The 20,474-nt window shown below is 43.2% G+C and overlaps 1 protein-coding gene across 3 annotated transcripts in view; it reads right to left on the bottom strand.

Annotated features, from left to right (window-relative positions):
* Positions 1-2,057: 2,057 nt before the first annotated feature.
* MOB2 (MOB kinase activator 2) overlaps positions 2,058-20,474 on the bottom strand; it is a 109,472-nt gene continuing 91,055 nt past the window's right edge. For all 3 annotated transcript variants that reach the window (XM_038139630.1, XM_038139629.1, XM_038139627.1), the window contains exons 2-5: positions 12,340-12,500; positions 11,030-11,123; positions 4,707-4,831; positions 2,058-3,390 (exon numbers count right to left, since the gene is read on the bottom strand). In XM_038139630.1, the coding sequence (XP_037995558.1) occupies positions 3,080-3,390; positions 4,707-4,831; positions 11,030-11,123; positions 12,340-12,500 (691 nt within the window). In that variant the 3' untranslated portion in view covers positions 2,058-3,079. The remainder of the gene's footprint in view (positions 3,391-4,706; positions 4,832-11,029; positions 11,124-12,339; positions 12,501-20,474) is intronic.

Raw genomic sequence — 20,474 nt, 5'->3', positions numbered from 1 at the left:
AAGGTCTAAGCCTGTTAATTCCAGGTGAATTCAGGCTCAGTGCTCACAGTGAGGGCATTGGTGACATGTTCCAAGCATGGGGGGAAGTCACTGACAAGCTCTGCAGGCTTAGTGGCATTTCTGTATCTGAAGTTTCTACAGTGTATTTCAGTAACCACTGAAATACCCTGGGATGCCTTCAGGCTGAGCTTTACAGCAACATTTAGTCCTGACAAGAACATTGGTGTTGGCACCATTTCAGTGTTTTCCTTATTCCCACTGCTAAACCCAACAAGATAGGCCACACTAAAACAGGATTCATTATTTGTGTTCTTGTTAACTGCTTGTAAAATATAAAGCGATTACCCCGGCAGATGAAGTGCCCGTGCTTTCAGGAATAGCAAATGCCTGCAGAGCGAAGCCGGGAGCAGGCTCCTCCAGAGGTACTGTGGGACTGCAACTGCTCTCTGGCAGCTGGATTGTTTTGTGGGACTGCAACTGCTCTCTGGCAGCTGGATTGTTTTGTGGGACTGCACAGCTCTCCTGGCAGCTGAATCGTTTGCTGCTTGGAGCCAACACGCGAGTTCCCAGACTTGCTACGAGGTTCTGCCAGTTCTCCAACGGGAAGCTAAGGCACAGTCCCCCTTTTGTTCAACGTGGACATCACCGTGTTCCGATTGGAAACTCAAAAGCAGGAGCCAGGTCAGTCTTTCCAGGGTTGAACTGCCTCTTGTTCAAGTCAAACCTTTCTCAAATGCTTCAGCTGTAAATGGTTATTTAGCAAACACAACTGCAAGTGCATTTTTACAGGAGGATCGTGAATTACCAGAAGCCACTTGGGGTTTGAGTGGCTGTTTCTTGCTCTCAGTTTCTTGAACTTCACTGTGTTCTCAGGGCAAGCAGCAGAGGGGCCTTACCAATGGCACTGCTCCTTCTGCTGACCTCTGCTTTTCCCTGTAGACTTTAGTGCAGGGAATTGTCATGGAAAGGCTCACATCAGCATGGGGACTGAATGGGAATATTTGTCTGGACATGGAGGCTGCAGCAGGAGGACATGGAGGGGAGGGAGTGCTCTTAACCACTATAATAACATCAACTCACCTGAGCAGGCCAGTGAGAGGTATCCACAATCCAGAAACAAACAATACAGGACAAGTCTGGCAGCACAAGTTTTGAAGATGTTTTCTATCCCTCCACCCAGCCCTCACTCCTGCTCTTCCCTTCTCCTGTGCTCATGCCTTTTTGCTCTTCTTTATGTCTCTTGTATGATTTAGTCTTTTTCTCACTTGAACACACTTGTCATTATCTGTTGTTGCTATTGCACTCTTCTTCACAAGCTTTTTTCTTGCTTGTGCTTTTTCTTTTTTTTTTCCTTTCTTGCTCATGCTTTGTTCTTTGGTTTATGTGGTTGTTTTTTTTTTGTTTTTTTTTTTTTTTTATTTTTTTATTTCACCCCTTGGTTGTGCTTTTCCTTTGCTTTTTTCTTTGCACTTGTTCTACGTTCCTCTTCTCTACTGCCTTTTACTACAGGTACAGACATTCGGGAAAACCTCAGACTTATGGCAGGTCAGTTATTAATCATTCATCAGCCTCAGGAAATGACCAAAACCAGCAGCAAACAATTGTCACAGCTTTGACAGAAGAACAAATGCAAGCAAAATATGGCATTTCCCCAGCTGGAAACAACGACTGCAAGAACTCAGTGGAAACTTGAAGGAAAGAAAGGAATATCACTGTCCAGATACAGTACTGATATAATACTGTATCCAGAGATGTGCTGGTACAGTATTGGCTTCAAGTTATCCAGGAATCCACTGCATTTCCAGAAGGGATGTGTGCACAAACAGGAAACCTGCCCCTCTCCAAGAGGTGCTTATCTTTATATTTCCTGGGGAGGCTGTTCCTAGAGCTAATGGGAAAAGCAAGGAATTCCTTATAAATGTAAGATCACAGGGTGGGAAACAGCCCATTATTTACAAAGCTGGCTGCCAGCAGGGCCAGCAGCATTCAGTGGTGGAAGGGAGGCTCTAGGAGTGGGGGTCTGGTGACTTCTGACGCTGCACACATGAAAACAAAGCTTGTGGCTGATAGATTTGTTTTTATTATTATAGAACAGATGAACTAAAATAAGCCAACAATATAATTTTATGCCAACAGCCATCTTTCTAGCACAGGCGGTGACTGACTCGGTATACCCTTCTCCCCCCTTCCCCGGGCCTCTGTTCAAGGGAAAGCAAATGGTGGTGACTCTTGCACATGGTTTTGGACTGCAGTGATCCTACTCCTGTTACCTGTGCAGGTGTGCCTGGGAAAAGAAGAGGCAGGGGAGCAGAGAAAAGAGTATATATGTTGTAGGAGCAATAAGCAGAAAGGTTTGTGGATCCTCTTGCACGTTCACACCTTGTGACCGAGTAGATGGGACAACTGGAGAATCTTGCCCACTTTCAACATGTAGCAAGCTCCTAGTTGCTACTCTAGTCAAGCCAGGAGTTTCTTCCCATTCCAAGCTAACAAAGGGCAAGATGCACTCAGTGGGGGAGCTTTTGGCAGGGTAAGGGGCAGTCTATGTAAAACCAAACCAAAAAACCACCCCCACCCCCCAAAAAAAAAACCCCAAACAAACCTGCATTTTAAGCCACTTCAAAGTAAAAGTTACTTCTTATAATATAATAGATACTTTTTAAATGGCAGGACCACCATCCTAGAAAGACCAAAGGGCTTGCACTCAAGACCAAAGAAAGAAAAATAGAAAACCAACCAACCAAACAAAAGGAGAAAAAAAACCAAAACAAAACAAAAAACCAAGAGTGGCCCCACTCTCAAGCTTGGCTCTTCTCTAAAAACAGCACACATCATCCATCTGAATAGGTAAAAGGAGGAGTGGACAGAAAATAAAATAAAACTGGTGCAACTTCTCGCCGGCTGGCGCATGAACCCAAAGCTCCGTACAGCCCCGTACGACTGCGCGTCCTGCGTGGCAGCATCTCTGCGGTCAGCTTTCATCACTGTATATGCCCGTATGTATATCTGAACATATACATACACATACACACAATAGATTATACTGTTTATAATGTTAGTTTGGGTCCGGGAGGAGGGCTCATCTCTCTTTCACGTGGTTCTGTGCTCCTGCGCTGTTGCCGCTCCCGTTGCCGCTCCCATTACTGCTGCTCCCGCTGCTGCTGCAGAGGACCTCTGTGAGGTCATCCATGATGGTGGTCTCTTTAGGGTCCACGAGGTTGAACTCCCTGATGAATAGGATAAAGTGTGTGTAGAGTGTGTTTAAATGTCCGTGCAGCTCCAGTGCCAAAGTCTCCTTAAAGTGTGAGGAGTAGATATGGGCCAGCACATGGAACAGGTACTTGCAGATCTTCTTCACTAGGGACTCAAATGAGTTTGGGAATTCCTTGCCTGAAAGGAAGATGGAGAAACACCATGATAGCACCAGCTGCTCACTGTCAGCCCCACAGCAGCATCTGGGTAAGAGCAACCAGCCCAACTTACACAGCAAACAGCCTGAGGGCCCTGTGTCATATTTTCTTCTTTTGACAGGAATTTTGGGGACAAGGCTAAGGAGGTATTAAAGTTTAACTTCAAATGAAAGTGCTTAAACCCTAAGGGTTCAAAAACCAGGCAGCAAGCGTAGTTGTTCTCTAAAGCCACTACCTTTTTTGTTACTAGCTGTAAAAATGAGAGGTTCTTCTATGTCCTATCTAGTTTGTCCACGAGTGGGTTTTCTTTCCTCTGGAACACCAATTTAGAGATCCTAAAATGGAAGCCAAGGTACATGGGCCTTGGTGGTGTGTGGCAGCTTGTACATAACTTTATAGAACGTGTTCCCTTGAACACGCTGAAATTCTATCAAAGGGGAAAGACACTACCTCCTTCCAGATCAAGCTGCCTATAAGCAAAGGCTGCTAGCCTAAGGTTTTCTATACTGTAATGTCCTATATTGTAATCTCCTAGTTTCCCAATTACCTGTTGAAGTGGCTCATGAAGTCAGCTGCATTTAGTTCTGATTAAGCCCACCTACAATAGCTTCAAGTTTCTATTTTCTTCCCCTTAACCAAAGGCATTGCATGTAGCAATCTTGTTAGGATACAAATTTGAGTTAAAATTACTTTGCTATTGCTTTTCAGCTCTAAAAATCACATTCTTATTTAATCTTTGTATGGGAAAGGAGACTGCAAACACTCTGAGAGACAATGCAGAGCCTTGGGCAAAGAAAGCAAGCCACATTGCTGCAATCCAATTTATTACCCACACTTCTTAATGTATTGAGGCTCTAATGGAAAAAGTAAAGCCACACAAAGGTTGAAGTTTGCTATCAACAGACTGTACTGAACACACAAATGCTGACTGTTTTCAGAATTTTATCCTCTATAAATCCAGGCTAGATCATCTCAAAATGCCTGAAGAAAAAGGGGTACTGATGATGAGATACACGCCAAGGGGTCACATTTGTGAGACTTTCACCCTAGTTCACACATCTAAGAGGGTAAGTCTTCTTTCACTGCAACAATTAACCAAAGTTATAATCTTCCTTAAAGAAAAAACCCCAAACAACCAAAACTACAAAAGAAACATGCAAAGAAAGAAAACTATATATTAAAAAACCAAACTAAAACCCATCAAACAAAAGTCAGAAAGCTGTCTGGTATTCATACATGAGTGCTAACTTTCACCTGACTGATGGCACCCCCAAAGAGCCCCTGCAGCGGCCATACCGTATTTTGTTGGAAAGACGTCCTCATCTGTCACTAGCTTCTGCACCGAACTCATGACGAAGTCAACGTACTGAGGAGCAGTGCACTTGATCTTCTTTCCCCGCTCATCATACCAGTAGTACTGTCTGTGGAGAGAAGGGACAGGGTCACCACATCACACTCTGCTCCTCAGCTACTCCTGCAAGGGGCTGTGTCCAAGTAATACAAAACAACAGCTGCTACAGAAGAGATCCACTTCTTTCTGCATCGAAGAACTTGAACTTGTGTTGGCTGATTTTTTCCCCCCCTATCCGTCTAGGCTGGAGTGCCCGTGGCACTACCAAGCACAGAAAGCCTTGCTGACAAGACTGCAAGGGGAGGAGCTCTGCTGAGGGAGTGATAATTCCCTATCCATGACAGGTTCACATACAGTCTGTAGAACTGTACAGGAAGGCATTACTGAACTATATTTAAGGGGCAACAACATTGCAGTGATGAACTGATGAACTTGTGATGCTTAACATCAGAGAGCATAAATCAGTTCTGTAGTGCAATACTGTGAAACAGTCAGACGGTGGCTCCAGAACACCACCTTTTCCAGCCTGGGGCACTCCAGCACTGACAGTGATTTCAGGTATCCAAATCCGGTTCCAAAATGCAACCCCGGGGGAAGTTTTCAGGCCCCTTCTGCACATCCATACTAGAGTGTGTTTGAACTCTGCTCCTTATGTTACAGTTAAAGACTCCCCCAAATACCTGAATTTGCATGTGATTCTGCCACCAGTGAATATTCCTGTTGCATCTTAACAGGAGATACTAGGCCTTCAAAAGCAACCATAATTCAGTCAGCCATAATAACTTTGATTAACTGCAGCCATCCCTCAGCTGACAGACAATAAGAAGGCTACAAAACAACTAAATGTTTGTTCCTTTTTTTAAAAAAAAGTCACGGTTAATTAAAGAATCTCTAACTGCTATCGAGAGCAGCTACCCACTTGATTAGGCAGACAGAGAAATGTTTTACAGATAAAGAATTCAGGAAAACACTATTTAAGTTTTTATTACTATGTCACGTTAGACAAGCCTTGAGCTCCAGTTTATGAACTTTCTTCAAAAAGTCTAAGCTCAAGGCACAGTCCTATATCATGATAGGGCTGATAAGAAATCCATTGTACTGGTCTTCCCCAATGACACTGTTCACTGTTAATGCCCCAAGCCATGTGAAAACAAGAGGAAGCTGCAGAAATAAGTAGAGGAGTTCAAATTAGGAGAGGAAAGGCAACTACAAAGTAGTTCTGCAAACATTAAGGTTTTAGAATTTATCTTTCAGCTGCTTTTCACTATCCAGTATTTGGTCACTCTGTCTTTTACTAGAGAGACAAGGATTGACTGCAAAATTGCGTTAAAAGGTGAGTGGGTGAAAACAGCAGGAGTCAAAAGTTCTTTTCAGAACTATGTCAGGCATCAAACCCAGCACCTGGGCCCTTAGGCACAGACTGTGCTCTTCACCACTGCTCACTTCCTTTGTACAATCCACCTCTAAGGAATTACACAATGTAGTGCATCAACACAACCTTGTTTGCCTACTCCTGCAGCGAGAGACAGACCCAGGCAATTCAGCCTTATTTTGGGTCCTAAGACAGTGCTTGTCACCAGGAGCAGAGGCAGGCTGCACTGTTCTACCCCAGCAGCTCTCTCGTGCTGCAGGAATCCTCAACTGCAAGACAGAAAGCACTGTTTAGAGTTGCCCTTAGGTGCAAAACTGAGTGTTGATAATTGGATTTTAGTCAAAAGAAGCAATTTGGCAACTGTACAAGTTCACTTATATTCTCATGTAAGTAAATAAATCTGCTCTAGCATCCCACTGCCTAGCCTGCCTTTCCTTGAAAATTAGAAAATTATTATGCAAAACTGGAATTAAACAGAAGAATCATCAACAGTAAGGGGATAACTACAAGCACTGTCCTGTTGATTAGAGCCTTGTTTTCCTCATGTTTCAGGTGCTGTTGAACAGATTCCCAGCTCTCAGGGGAAGAGAGGAGTGAGCCCCTGACGTGCCATGGACATCTCGCACCTGGTACACAGCTTCCACCCACGCTGCAGTTATCTCCATGAACAGGATAGGAGCGGTCTGGGGCCACGGAAGGGCTCACTTGGGCACAGAAGCCTAATTGCATTCCAGCACTGGCACTGTGACAGCACAGTCCCATATTAGGGAATGGATGGGAAGCAGAAAGGACAAGAGGATGAGACCTAAGGGCACTTTTCAAAAATTGCAGATTTAAATCTCCCCAGTATGGAGAGTATGAGGAACCTGCAGCTCTGTTCGAAATCCCAGGGAGAAATGACTGTGGGTTTACCAGAGAAAAGCCTGTGATGCAAACAATGAAGCATAATGTATGTGAAATCAAAAATGAAATCACAACACTGCATCTTAATATCTTCATCCCTTTTCCTCTAAAAATTCTGGCCTGGTGTTGATGACACAGAATCCAAGGCAGAACAGGAGTTACACCATATTGGTGTAATGTACATGTACAAGATGTACAAGAAAGGCTTTTGGAAGGAAGGAAAGGATATACAGTGGAAATAATTTTGCCTGGAAAGGAAGGAGAGACAGTCCTGGTAGAAATACCAAAAAACAGGCAACATGAAGAAAGCAGGACAGAAAGCCAGAGGCAGGAGTATAGTGCTTGTGAGCAGCTGGAACAGCTTTGATGGTTTCACAGGGGCTAAGCAGTGTTTGGACGGCAGAGAAGAGAAAGGAGGCATCATGTAAAATCATATAGCTGGAGGAACTTAAATGTAAGACAATGTAAAACTTACAAATTTGAATTAAGCACTCTAGGAGGAAATCCCCTCCCTATGCAGAGACACTAAGGGCAAGATAAACATGAGAAAGGAGACTAAGATTAGGAAAAAAAGAGTGATAAGCATTACCAATTAGGGGATTTCACTGGACAAAAACATTTTGAAAGGTGGGCTTCCTGAAAGTTTGCATCCATCCTTAATTTCTCCCTCAGGAGTTTTGTAGACTTACCCTTTTATGTACAGCACTTACACAGGCTCTTATTTATAACACTCACTGCAGCACTTTGAGGAGTTTAACCTAAATGTCAGCTAGAAAACCAGTTTATAGCTCAGGGTGCTTTAAAGCTGGTTTGTGTAATAATAAGCTATAAAACATACTAAATTTTAATAGCAAATACTGTGTTAAAATACAGTACCTCCTTTACAACAAGTGATAAACACATTAATGAGCAAAATTAAGTAATTCCCGAAGTTGTATTCATTCACCCTCAGTAAAGTTTGAGGATAACTGGCCACTATGGTATTTCTCTTGGCATTATCCCACCATGCCAGCAAATGCTTCCATCTGTTCTACACTGAGACTAAGTTTTGGTCAGATGTCTCATAGTGACCGTAAGCAGAAATTCTCCTCCTTGCTGTGTGCAGATGGCTGTGCTATCTCATGTATCTGACAGAGGGCTGAAAGCTGCATCTGTCTGCAGTTTGTCACTTGGCTGCAGCTTCTCTCAGATGTTAAAACCTTACCTCAAATATTTAACTTCAACCAGTGCTTATTGTGCCAGCAAATACTTTAAATTTAGGACTGGGTACTTGCAGTGCAATTTGAATGTCAAGTAACTTGACAAGCAACCAGTTCTCAGTAGTTACTTGAACATCTCAACCATAAATAAAAAAAGCCTTTCTTAGGCATGACCAGAATGGTGTGATTCAAAATATATCATAAAGAACTCAGCAGGGAAAATATAAAAGTGGAATAGAATGCAGACTTTCATATGGAACTACCCAAGAAATCAGCATGGGAAAAAATGGCAAATTTTAATTACTGCACCTTAAAAAAATTAATTACTGCACCTTAATTCCAAGGCACTGTAATTCTATGGCAACCTCATATAGCCAGATGAACAAACAGATCATGGTCACAGAAGGCTAAGCCTGGAGTGTCCATCAGGTTAATCAGCAACTGACACCAGTGTTCAGGTGTCTCTCTTTAAACACTGGACACAGGCCCAAGGCACAATAAGCCACAGCAGCTGGTGCTTCTCCAACACAACAAGCACATCCTCAGCTTACCAGAGCTAAGAAAAGGCGGAACAAAAAGATCGGGATTTGGAGAACACAATTATGAAAGGGGCCCACAAAGCTGAACTGTGCTGAGGTGTGTAGGCAGCTGATCTCACCTTGGCGGCTTTGTCACAGACCCACACTTGCTAGAAAAGCAAGCAGCCTCCAGTTTGCAAATGTCAATCAGCCACCTGCCTCGGCACAGGAAGGTACTGAGCTTACATTTAGCTACACACAAGCCATTTCAAGTGCTTCACCCAAGTGTAGACATGCTTCCTGTTATTCTCAAACAGCGCCATTTTTCAGTTTTCCAAAACAAAGGATAGGAACATTCTGCTATCAGTCCCACCACTAAAAATACAGGCTACAGCTGCAGTTGCCTACAGGCACTTCCTCTTTTTATTCTGCACCACAAGGTGCTTACAGAGAACTCTTGTTAAAGGCTCACTAGAGCAGAATGGAGCAACTAATGCAGGCTCCCAATCACCACCTCCTTTTAGCCACTATTTCCCACCAGCCAAGTGGATAAACAGTTGAACTCTGTGCTTGGGACTGCCAGTGCTACATCAGGAATTTAAACATGAGCATGCTTGGGAACAAGAATCAACAAAATACTCATCTTACTGCTCACCATTTCTTATTTAGAGACAGGCTGTCTCCTTTTGATAAAATCTGGGTCCAGCAGAGATTTATTACCTTCTCTTCCAGCTTGGTTTCAAAGTCTCTAGCATGGTGTTTAACTCTCTGACAGTTATCATTCCACCTTCTACATGCAAAAATACCCTCCATACACTTTGCATGCTTTTAAGTGCTCTCAAAGAAAGCCCCTGATATTAATTTCAAGTCTACAAGATAGACCAGTGCATTAAGCAAGGCTTTCCTTTTAAGAATTATGTAATGACTGTCAGAGATACAAAATAGAGGTTCTGTTACATACATTCCCTGGGATGTTGTTTGATGTACTATGACATTACTGCACAGTCGTCTCTTTTAAAATCCATCTCAAGTAAATAAATCCCAGGAAATGCAAGAAGAGGGAAGAAAAGGTCTATCAACACATGTTGGAGGGAAAAAACCCAAACTACAACAGGCATATTCATACTTGACTGGATCTCATATTCCACCATGTTGGACTGTGTTCATCAGGAGCAGAAGTTTGTCGTAACTTTTTCTTATATTCACACTGTCCAGTAACACTACAAAGCTTTCTTCCAGAACTAACTGCTAGCCAATGTTAAAGTCTTTTAAGTTCTAAAGGCGGAAAAACGCCAAACCAAAAAGTTTTCCTTACTCTTGCAAAGCTGCCACTTGTGTCCTCTGTGCCCAGGGGCGCAGGCAGAGAGCCTGTGGCTCACATTAGGCTAGAGGTTATCCACCAGCAGCCTGGAACTGTGTCAGCATTCTGGCTCTCAGAAGCACCCGCTGAGGTTTTCACAACTCACCTCTCCTGCCCTGCCATCCCTGCAACCCCAGCACAGTAACCAGTACGGACAGTCCTGCCCTGCCCTTGCTGAGGAGCACACTCCGTGCAGGTACTTCATGAGCAGCTGCACTGCAGGCTCAGGGCTGAGCTCGGCGTGGCAGGGACACAACAAAGGACATGGGGACCTGTCACCCAGCCAGGTGACACTTGGAGACACAGCAGGAGCTGACAACCCCAAGACTCACTCAGGCTTTTTCAACTGTGAGACTATAAAAGCCCAGAATTCCCTTTGTTTGGGGCCCCTCCCTGAAGGCACTGGATTGAGCTGTTATGAGGTTATTTAGTTACTGTACCAAGTTCATTTTAAGGATCTGGATATCCGAGACTCTGCTATGGAAAACCTGAGTCAAGCCAGTAAGAAAAGCTGGTCTGAGTGAGTGTGGGGTGTGTAGCTGTGAAGGGGTCTTGGTCCCAGCTCACAACTGACTGCCATAGTGGCTCCTGGATGGTCAGACAAGGAAGTTTCTTTAACACTCTCCTTTCCCTCTCCCCCAAGCACACACATGGTCATTTGCCTCCCTGATCTGACCTTATAAAGCCAGCCTAGAGCACTCAGAGATTCTCATCCTTCTAGTCCTCCAGAAAAACAGATTTCCACCACACTTCCCTGCTGAAGGGAGAGAAGAGGATGCACAGCTGACACATTCTCAACAAGTAGAGACCTGCTGTAAAGCACTTGCCCAGTGCCATCCAATACCAATATCCTCCCCCAGGAGACTCTGAAGACATAGAAACCTTGCCCATGGAATAAATGAAAATGCTGACTTACGTATTGCACACTGCCATGGTCTGACATGACTCTCCTGTACAGAATTCTGAGATTGTACTATACTGTAAGTTGATGTGATGAAAGAAAGTTGTTGCTGAAAAACAAAGGAAAGAAATTCAGAAGTAAAATACTTTCAAACACTGGTTATCCTCCAGACAATTATTTAAATACAGCAAGTGAAACAACCTCAGTCTTCAGCTTGCATACAAATTTAAACATGATTTAGCTAAATGAGCCTAATGATGAACTGCAAAACAAAGAGGTACACAGAATGAAAGCTCTTGTTTTGATTTAAGATGAAAGCACCATGATGCATTAGCTCTTATTACTCACAAAGCAGCAAGACTGGAAAGTGTCTCCATCATCAGCCTCACCTTTACAGTAGAATACTCTGCTATAAGCTGAAGGCAAACAATTTGCTACGTTCTTTTGAAGTCAGACTTAAAATCTACAGTGGCTAGAAAACAGCACTATTAGTTTTCAAAACACATCTCCTTGTAAAAACAAGCAGCATGAAACCTAGTACACTTCTACTTTTCAAAAATCTCTTGAGATAATTTAACTTCTTAATACTTCTCATGGGGAACCTCACTTTTTCTTAATGAGGAGTTTCTATAAACTTTCCTAGTGTGCAGTTTAAAGTAGTTTCTTGCTACTACCACACACTGTTGAAAACATAAACAAGAGTGGGCCACAGATGCAGGTGAGGACAGGCAGGAATAGCCCAGGGAAGTACAGCAAATCAGGGCTGAAGTGCACGGGTACAGCATTCAGTCACAGTGGCTGGTCACATCTTTGAATTTCAGCCTGTCTACTGTTGAAATCCACAGTAATTCCACCAAAATCTGGAAGGAGTGGGGAGGAAAAAATCTGACCAAAACACTTCACAACTTCTGGCTTTAGGCATAAGTTGCTTTACATGCAAATCTTTAGAAACTCCATTTTTACAATGCTTCTGGAAGATCAGTAGCTGGAGTCAGAAACAGGCAGAACCAGCCAGTTTAGCAAGCACTCAACGGGGATCTTGATGGTTCTGCAAAGAGCATCCAAAACTGCAGTGCCCTCCGTGCCACAGGGGAGGGAGCTGGAGCTGGAAGGAGGAAATGCATCAAGGCTTTCATGCTGCTGAGCACAGCTGGGCTGTTCGTGAGACAGCTTAATTACCACTCAAGGTATAATGACATGCATTACACAGTAAGCATAAATAGTCACTGAGTGTTTCTCTAAGCACTGAAAACAGCAAAAAGAGTGAATGAATAGCCTCTTGAGGATGGACAGCAAGCTCAGAGTTGTATGAACATAATACTCACTGTTGCTGGCAAGCCACTCGTTGAGGTCTATTTCCCGTGGCAACATCACTAGTTCCTTAAATTCGAAGTCGGTAATTCTGGATTTTGTGTATTCTGGCTCTAGGTAAAGTTTCTTCTCTTCTGGTGCTGGCTTCTTACCATTTGGCTTTCCCTTGGACTTCCTGCAAAAGATTAAAAAAGAGAGAAGTGGGGTTAGTTCCACTGTTGAACAGCTATAGCAACCTGAAAGCAGCTGGTTCATCCAAACTCCTGTATTTGCCTTTACACTGCTCCTCCTGCATTCCCTTCCCCAACAGCTTCATTTTGCTGCTCCATCTCCCCTGCCCTTTGGCCAGATGAGATTGCAAACTCCTGGGAGAGCACTGGTCTCTCCTCAGGCCTGTGAACAGTGCTGACAAGCTCTGTGCCTGAAGGAGCCCATGTGAGAACCAAAAACCTGCTGCATCACACAGTTCCTGCTCACCTGCAGAACAGGAGTCTGAGAAACAGCAATTCTGGCTGCTGCAAGGAGAGAGCTGGAAAAGCTGGTGCTGCTCGTTCAAAGCCTACCGCACACCTTGCTCTCCAGCCCTATCAGAAGCCTTCTTAAGTGAACATCTGTGACTCCAGCTAAAAGCAGTGATAAGCACAAAAATACCTGTTTTCTCAATTCTAGGGTTACCTGGGACAGAAAGAGCTGAGTTCTTGTTTTTCTGAAAGCCCTTGGAAATCTAATGCATTTATGAAATAACCTTCCATTTGGATTTATAAAAGCACAGAAACCACACGCCACAAAAGATGTTCATTTCCATGGCATATTGTGACTTTTCATCTCCCATCTGGAAAGTGTTTGCTGTAATCACTAGAGTGTGCCTCTCACTTGTTTTTAAACAGACTCTCAACCCAACCCTGGACCAGGGATTCAGTAGGACTTCAGAGGAAGGACACTGGGTCAAGCACTTTGGTCTTTTAGGCTGTGTGGTCAAACATCCATGTGTTCCTACAGTTAAAAAAATCCACCTAAGCAGAGATGGAAGAGCTATTGAATGGTGAAGCACAATCATAGGACAATACTTATAATGTCCATTATAATGTAAAAACAAGGAAGAAATGCCAGTTCTTTTTTAATGTCAGGCTGTCTTCATTGAAGTGATTTTTAAGGATCTGTAAAGCCAAGACAAGCCCACCTCTGCAGACTGCATTAAGTTTGCTGTCAAAACTCATTGAGATCTCATCCAAAGGAAACAGACCTCACATTTTGGCTCTTAACACACTTCTTCCAATTGCCAACTGTGTTCCTGTCTGAGATACATGCAGGCTTAATTTTTGCTGTGAGGATGTGATACACATCTTTCCTGGAATGGTGTTTGAAGTCTCAGTGCTCTTCTTAAAGGAAATATGATCACTCAGTTTTCTCTCTTCATGGGCTCTTTACTGATCTGTTTATTAAACCCATCTTCAGAAAGATTCATCATCCACATAATCCCTTCTGGAGCAGGGAGAGACCAAGATGTGCCTTCTGCAGGAAAGCAGCGCTTTCACTTGGGTCACCAGCACTGCCAGTGCTCACTGTCTTAAACTTGAGTCTTTGTCACAAGTCTCTCTAAACTGTAAATTAAGACTAGAGGGATGTCAGAAAGAAAGCCACCATGAAGGAAAATCAAGGAAAACTTGGAGACAGCAGCACGATATACCCTTACAGCCTCATGATGTATTTACGGAGATGTGCAGAAAGCACTGCAGGCAGGGAACAGATGGTCACACCTGCATTCCAACGTTAATGAGAAAGGTGGGCTTCATTGTTTAAGAGGGGATGCCTGTGACATCTTTTTAAATAATACAACATAGAACATCTTTCTAAAGAATACAAATACAGAAAGAAACCAAACTAAAGGACTAATTCTCATAGCTGCTGCACAAGGGGATATTTTAGGACATGAGAATCAGTCGTTCCTCGGTGCAAGGTTCTTAATACAGAGGGGTTACTCGGTTAGATAGCAGTTCCTGGTTGTCAGACTATTTCTGTCTTCAAACCCTTGCATTTGCTACATTTAGTGGTTTCTGGATTTCGTTTGGCTGGGGAGGGAAGGGGCCAGGATTCTGGCATTCAAGGATAAGTTGATTTTTTAAGGAAAATTATAGTTCTAGTAACAGTCATGCAGAAAATACCTTCAGCTTCTGAGACTGGTTTGACAAACTGCATTAACCACACTCGGGGAAAAAAGTTATCAGTGAGAAGTAGTTTGGATAGAGTTTCTGTCTTTGCTGTAGTTCACAATAATTAAACCCAGGGCCCCAGGTTAGGGCTGTGCCACATCAGCTAAGAGCAGTTTTCTGTAAGGAGGAGGAGGGAAGAGAGAGACAAAGAGGTCAAAGACAGTCTGTCAGAGGCAGGCTGTGGAGGGAAACCACAGAAGGAAGCAAGACACATGAAACTGAGACAAGCCTTCCATGGGAATGGGTGGGGTGTACTTCATCCTCACTGCAGCATCTCTTCCCCATTTCAAGAGAATAAACAAAAATTCAACACTAAATACATTTCACAAGTTTGCAACTGCAAACAACACTACATTGTCCCTTTGCAGAATCCAAAGCCTCAAATGTCAATTCTCTGTTAGATCAGTACACGCAGCCACTTGGAGTCTTTTAAATAGATCGTGTAAGTCTTTCCACAACTGCCTCGTGCTGGAACTGAAGCCTTTCAAATAAAAGCTTCCTGAAGAATCCCATGCTCTGCCCCTATCCAAAGCTTTGGCTCGGTTTATAAAAAACCTCTTGGGTATCACCGCAGAACCTGCAAAATACCCAATACCCAGAATCACTGCTATCAAAGGATTTGTTCACACCACTGAAACCTGAATGTCAAACTGCCCTGTGCAGCACAAACCTCTTGTTAACCTTTTGCAGCTTCTGAGACCACAGCAAGACCACAGCAATTGTTTACACCAGCACATTTCCATGACCTGCATGCAGTGCAGCTGGGACACTACATGGCCCCAGTACTGTAAGTACAAATTAACAAAAAAAATATCCAGCCTTAAAAATGTCATTTTGAACTGGGCCATGTATCCCTCTCCAATTAGGCAGAACTTAGGTTCTAGTGACTTACTCAAATTAATGAGTCATGCTCAGTCTAGGCTGTAAAACTGTAGCTTTAGTTTGGGAACTATCAATACCAGCCCATAGTGTAAAGCATTTTCTTTCTAAACTTACAGAGCTGGAGCATACAGCAGTGTGAAAAAACTCTTGTTTTAGAAAAACAATTACATATGATTAAGAATCAACCAAAAATACTTCCATATTCCACATAAACCAAAGCTCGTTCACAATCACCGGGATTAGCAAATAGTACAAAGTTTATTCCTAAACTTCCCTCCCTCTGCTCAGGCCTACATCCAAACTCACTGCTGTTTCAAAAAACCTGTTAAGAAAACACCAGCTGGACTCAACTCCAAAGGCACAAAGTGAAACATCCATTACCCCCTTTCTGTGACCTCTTCTCATTCAAAACGCCTTCCTTAATTTTTCATTTTATGTTTAAAGTACACAAATACAAAAAAAAAAATCAAGAACAGTAGTTTTACTGTTCTATTCAGGAAACACCAAAATTCATCACCTGCAAATGACTGTTTATTGGAAAACATAACTAAGTGTCATCTAAGACCACAAAAAGGGCAGAATTTCCAAAACACAGCTATATAGGCACCTCAAGTCTTGATTCAAGTTTACATGAGTCCTTCTTCAAAAAATTAGAGAATTCTGCTAAATTTGTCTTAACATGTCCATGCCACATCAACTGTATCAGCCAAGCAGCTGCAGAAGTAGCTGTTATGCAGCACTTTGTTGGTCTGTCCACAGCTTAGACAAGTCCTGTCTATCACTACTTAAATACTGATTAAGGAAAGAAACATCTTTAGGGAATCGAAAGAGACAGCACTCCACAGTTTTTACTGACAGGCAAACCAGAGTAGAAACCAATTCCTCAGACAATTCCCAGGCTAGGTCTGCCTCTGGTTTTAAGCACTCAATTGAACATGATGCCACAGGCCAAGTCACACCCGAAAATAAATTTCAGAGAGGGGAAAGTGATGGGAAATGGCAGAAGAGAGATGGCTTGCCCGAAGTGTTAGAAGAAGGTTCAGCAAACTGGCTCCAGGCCAAGACTGTACAACACTAATGTTTCCAGCAGGGCTGCCATACTCAGCCTTGTGTCCAGCTAGAACACACATCAGCTGCAAGTTTGCCTGGATTTCACTGGAGAAAGAGAGGAAGAAGACACTCCACCAAGTGACACCCCCACTGATGATTTTTCCCTAGTCTAACTGCTTTGTTAAGATCGAAGAAAATTGCCAATTTCCCAGCTTGCTTTCTTATCCCATGTCAGTTAATAAAGATTCTCTTCTAATCCTTCTCTGTCATTTCCTTCTTGATCAGATGCTCAGTAGTTTCTTGGTTTAAAAATCCCTGCACTTCAGAGCATCTTCAAAGCACCATCAAGGTTTAGTTTTAATACTATTTTGAGGAAGTGTTATTCCCATTTCAGAGCAGACTCTGGCTGTAAGGTTCGAGGCTGATTCATGGTACAAATGCTAAAGATGTGCTTCAATGCAGACCAACGTGGTTTGTTTGGAAAGAAGCACAAATGAAGCAATCTGATTTAGCTGAAGGACCAGGGACTCAGTGTCTCCACATCCCAACAAGGATGTGCTTCATAACCTGACGTAGTTCACACCACTTTGGAATTGTACCAGGCGTCCATGGCTCCGGTCATGCACATGATTTATTCCGAGGCTGATCATACAGAGGGAAGACTAATGATTAATTAAATGCCAAACTTCCCTAGTCTGACCATGCTATTTTAGATGATCTCCAGCAGTTCAAGATTCCTTTTTTTTTCAGAGGAAACCAGCACAGCTAAAATAATTTCTTGCTGCCTCCAGCAAGCTGTGCGGCTTCTTATATTGCATCTGAAACTGAAATCTCTTCAAGGACAACTGATGATACTTTGATCCCCCTTCTCCATCCTCCACACCAAACTAACTGTTCTTGGGATAAATGGCTGTTTACTTTTTCTTTCAGAAGTACATGTTATCAGTGGATTTTCTCATTTAAGTCTGGCACATTAAAACGGAAGTAAGAGTAACTTTAGAAAGTTAAAGAAGTTATTTTAAGAGCCTATAGTGGTGATGACCAGAGCTGCAGGTAAAACTCCCATCACTCCCTCTGGATCATGCACCGGTTTCAGATTCCAACCAAATCTCAAACACTCCAATTTCCATTGGAAAATTTACAGAACAGGTCTGACAAGCCTCACATGGCAAATCTGTCTCTGTTTGCAAACTTAAAAACTCACAAGCCATCTCAAGTCTGTGAGGACGAAAATCACCATGGATCATGAACCCTACAGGCCAAAGACACGCATTTTGTGATTAATGTGGTGGGATTTTGTGGGCTTTTTTTAGCAGGTGACCCTATGCCTTCCACAAGGTTAACTGCTATAATCCTAGTAATCCCCACCAATTCAGAAGAGAGCGAGTCTCCACTGTTGCCAATCCAGCTGTGACATATTCCATTAGTGTTGGTGAGAGTACAGCCCCACAGACCACAGCAATACATGCCAAAAATAATACAAAAAGAGAAGAACTGTTTTAAGGATCATCAAAACCAAAGATGCCCACAGAAATATTACAAAATTATATAAAAAAACTATACTCAAGGGTTTGGGGCTTATTTTCTAGTAACTTGGCTTGCACTTTACAATTTCTATAGCTCACTATCTGGAAAAGTTTGGGGTTTAAATAGTGCACTCCCAACTAGAACTTTTTACAGAGACTACTGTCTGTAACAGCAACACCATATTCCAAGTACACCTCTACACACTGAGCTAGCTTGATATCTCAAACTATCTGGGCCTTTGATTTTTTTATCCTGCAATTTTTTTATTTCTTTTTGAAGTTGTGTGTTTCAAAACACGCACTACTATATGAAGTGTTATAAAGTGAAGTAATCCTACCAAAATCTACTTTTTTGGCACTCTTAAAAGAGGGAGGTTAGCTTCTTAAAAGACAAAATTAGAGAGGCAGTAAGAAAACATTGTAGCAGTGTCCTTCAGGCCAAACTTTATGAACGCTGTTTTTATTCTTCCAGTGAATAAGGGCTTAAGAGTTCAGAATTAAAGGTGTACTGGATGTTTGCATTTTAGCTTCTCTTCCCTTCTTTGGCTAGGGAGTCAAAGGGGATGTGAGTGGAACAGAAGAGGGAGTAAAACACATTAAGGCAAAAAAATTCCAATATTCAAGGTCTCTCCCTCTAATGTACTCCCTTTGCAGAAAGGAAAAACACGGTGATATCAGCCATGCACAGAAGGCTACAGCTTTGTAAGGTAAACCAGGTCAGCTGCTCACAGACATACTTTTTACCTTTATAGGCTTTTTATGTGGCCCTTTACTGGAAAGAAATTATCAGTCAATTTTTGGTTACAAACATTCTGCGTAAGCATGGGAGTCCTGAACCCATTCATAGCAGGAAGGAAACAGTTTTATGAGCTGAAATTTACGAGCCCAAGTGACAAGAACAATGAAGAAGCAGGTTACGCCAGTTCTTATGGGTCAGGAACAAACTCTTGAAGGCTGTCCAGTTTCCCAGCAGCCCACTGCTTTTCCTCCTCAGTTAAGAGCAAGAATTGGAAACTTAGAAGGGCTACAGAGCTTAAATCCCTTCTTGGTAATTCAGCGCCTTTGTTTACTTGTACAGCATGCACAAAAAGGGGAATAACAGCTTCCTTCAAACTTCAGTCGAGCTGCCCTTTCTTTGAGAACACCGCTAGAGATGATGTTTGTATTTCCCCTCTTTCTTTAAGAGGGCACAAGATTAGCACCTCTGGAGGTTTTCCTGCAATCCCATGTCCTGTTTTAACCCAGACCACTGCTTAGTCTTCAGCTGGAAATGCCACGTGACAGCACACCCAGAACACAAATCCTGGATGTACACATCCACGTTAAGGATTGGGAAAGAAAAGAATACCAGCATGGGAAAGGAAGCTGTGCAAAGTATTGGAAAGCGAGTCCAAATCCCAGTGCAGCACTCAGTGCAATTGTTCACAGATTGCTGCGGACAGTGCTTTTCTCCAGGGCTGCAGAAGGGAAGGAGACCAAGCTTTTTAAGGCAGTCTCCATTCCAATCTCCTCTTGCCACAAGTCTCTGACAGACCCCTCTGACCAAAGCTTCATTCTTCCCCTCTCCTGCCCCGGGTCAGCTCCAGGGCTTGGTTGCTGCACAGGTCTAAGGGGGCTGCGCAGCATAAAGCATCTTTGGCAGCATTTCTGGCCCCGCTTCTTCATTTTTGTTCTGTTTTTAAAAGTTACTAATAGTTTATTTAAGAGGAGGAGGAAAGAAGAATGTACCCCACATGCCAGGGAAACTTTTTCTTCGGGATTCTCATAGTGGCTCTTTGCCTTAAAAGGGAATCTTTGCTTGGCCTCCGGATGCTCTGCTGTAAACAGTCGGTGCCAAGGCATGGCAGGCATGTTAAGGATGACAAGTGCCATAACATTATTTCATAATGCTGCTTCTCAACAGAAAGCCCAAAACATTCTGTAGGGCCAGACTGAGCTCCAGCTGGTGCTGCTGGAAAAGTAAGGAGAACATGGCTCACCTGCACCATGCCAGGTCTGGTACATCAGGCCTTTCTGCGCCCTTCTGTAGGACTCCCCACCCACCTACTGGTGAAGGAGCTGGAGCACAAGTCTCCCAACTGACTGAGCTGGGATGGTGTGGCCAAAAGAAAAGGAGCCTCAGGCTACCTTACCACTCTCTACAACTATCTGAAAGGAGGTTGCAGCAAGAAAATGTCTCTTTTCCCAGGTAACAATGGACAGGACAGAAGGAAATGGCCTCAAGGTATAGACTGTGTATTAGGAAAAATTTCTTCACCAAAGAGTTATCAGGCACTGGAGCAGGCTGCCCAGGGAACTGGTAGAGTCACCATCCCTGGAAGTATTTATGATGTGTGGATATGGTTTAATGGCAGACTCAATGACCTCAAGGGTCTTTTCCATCCCAGACAGCTATGATTCTTCTGACCTCCCTGCGACATCACCACCTCCCAGCACAAGCTGGGTGTTTGCCCACAGTGGTGTCTCAAGAGGCACATTAAC

Source organism: Motacilla alba, chromosome 5, assembly GCF_015832195.1.
Source record: "Motacilla alba alba isolate MOTALB_02 chromosome 5, Motacilla_alba_V1.0_pri, whole genome shotgun sequence".
NCBI classification, from domain to species: domain Eukaryota; kingdom Metazoa; phylum Chordata; class Aves; order Passeriformes; family Motacillidae; genus Motacilla; species Motacilla alba.
This window is presented reverse-complemented; position numbering and strand designations above follow the sequence as displayed.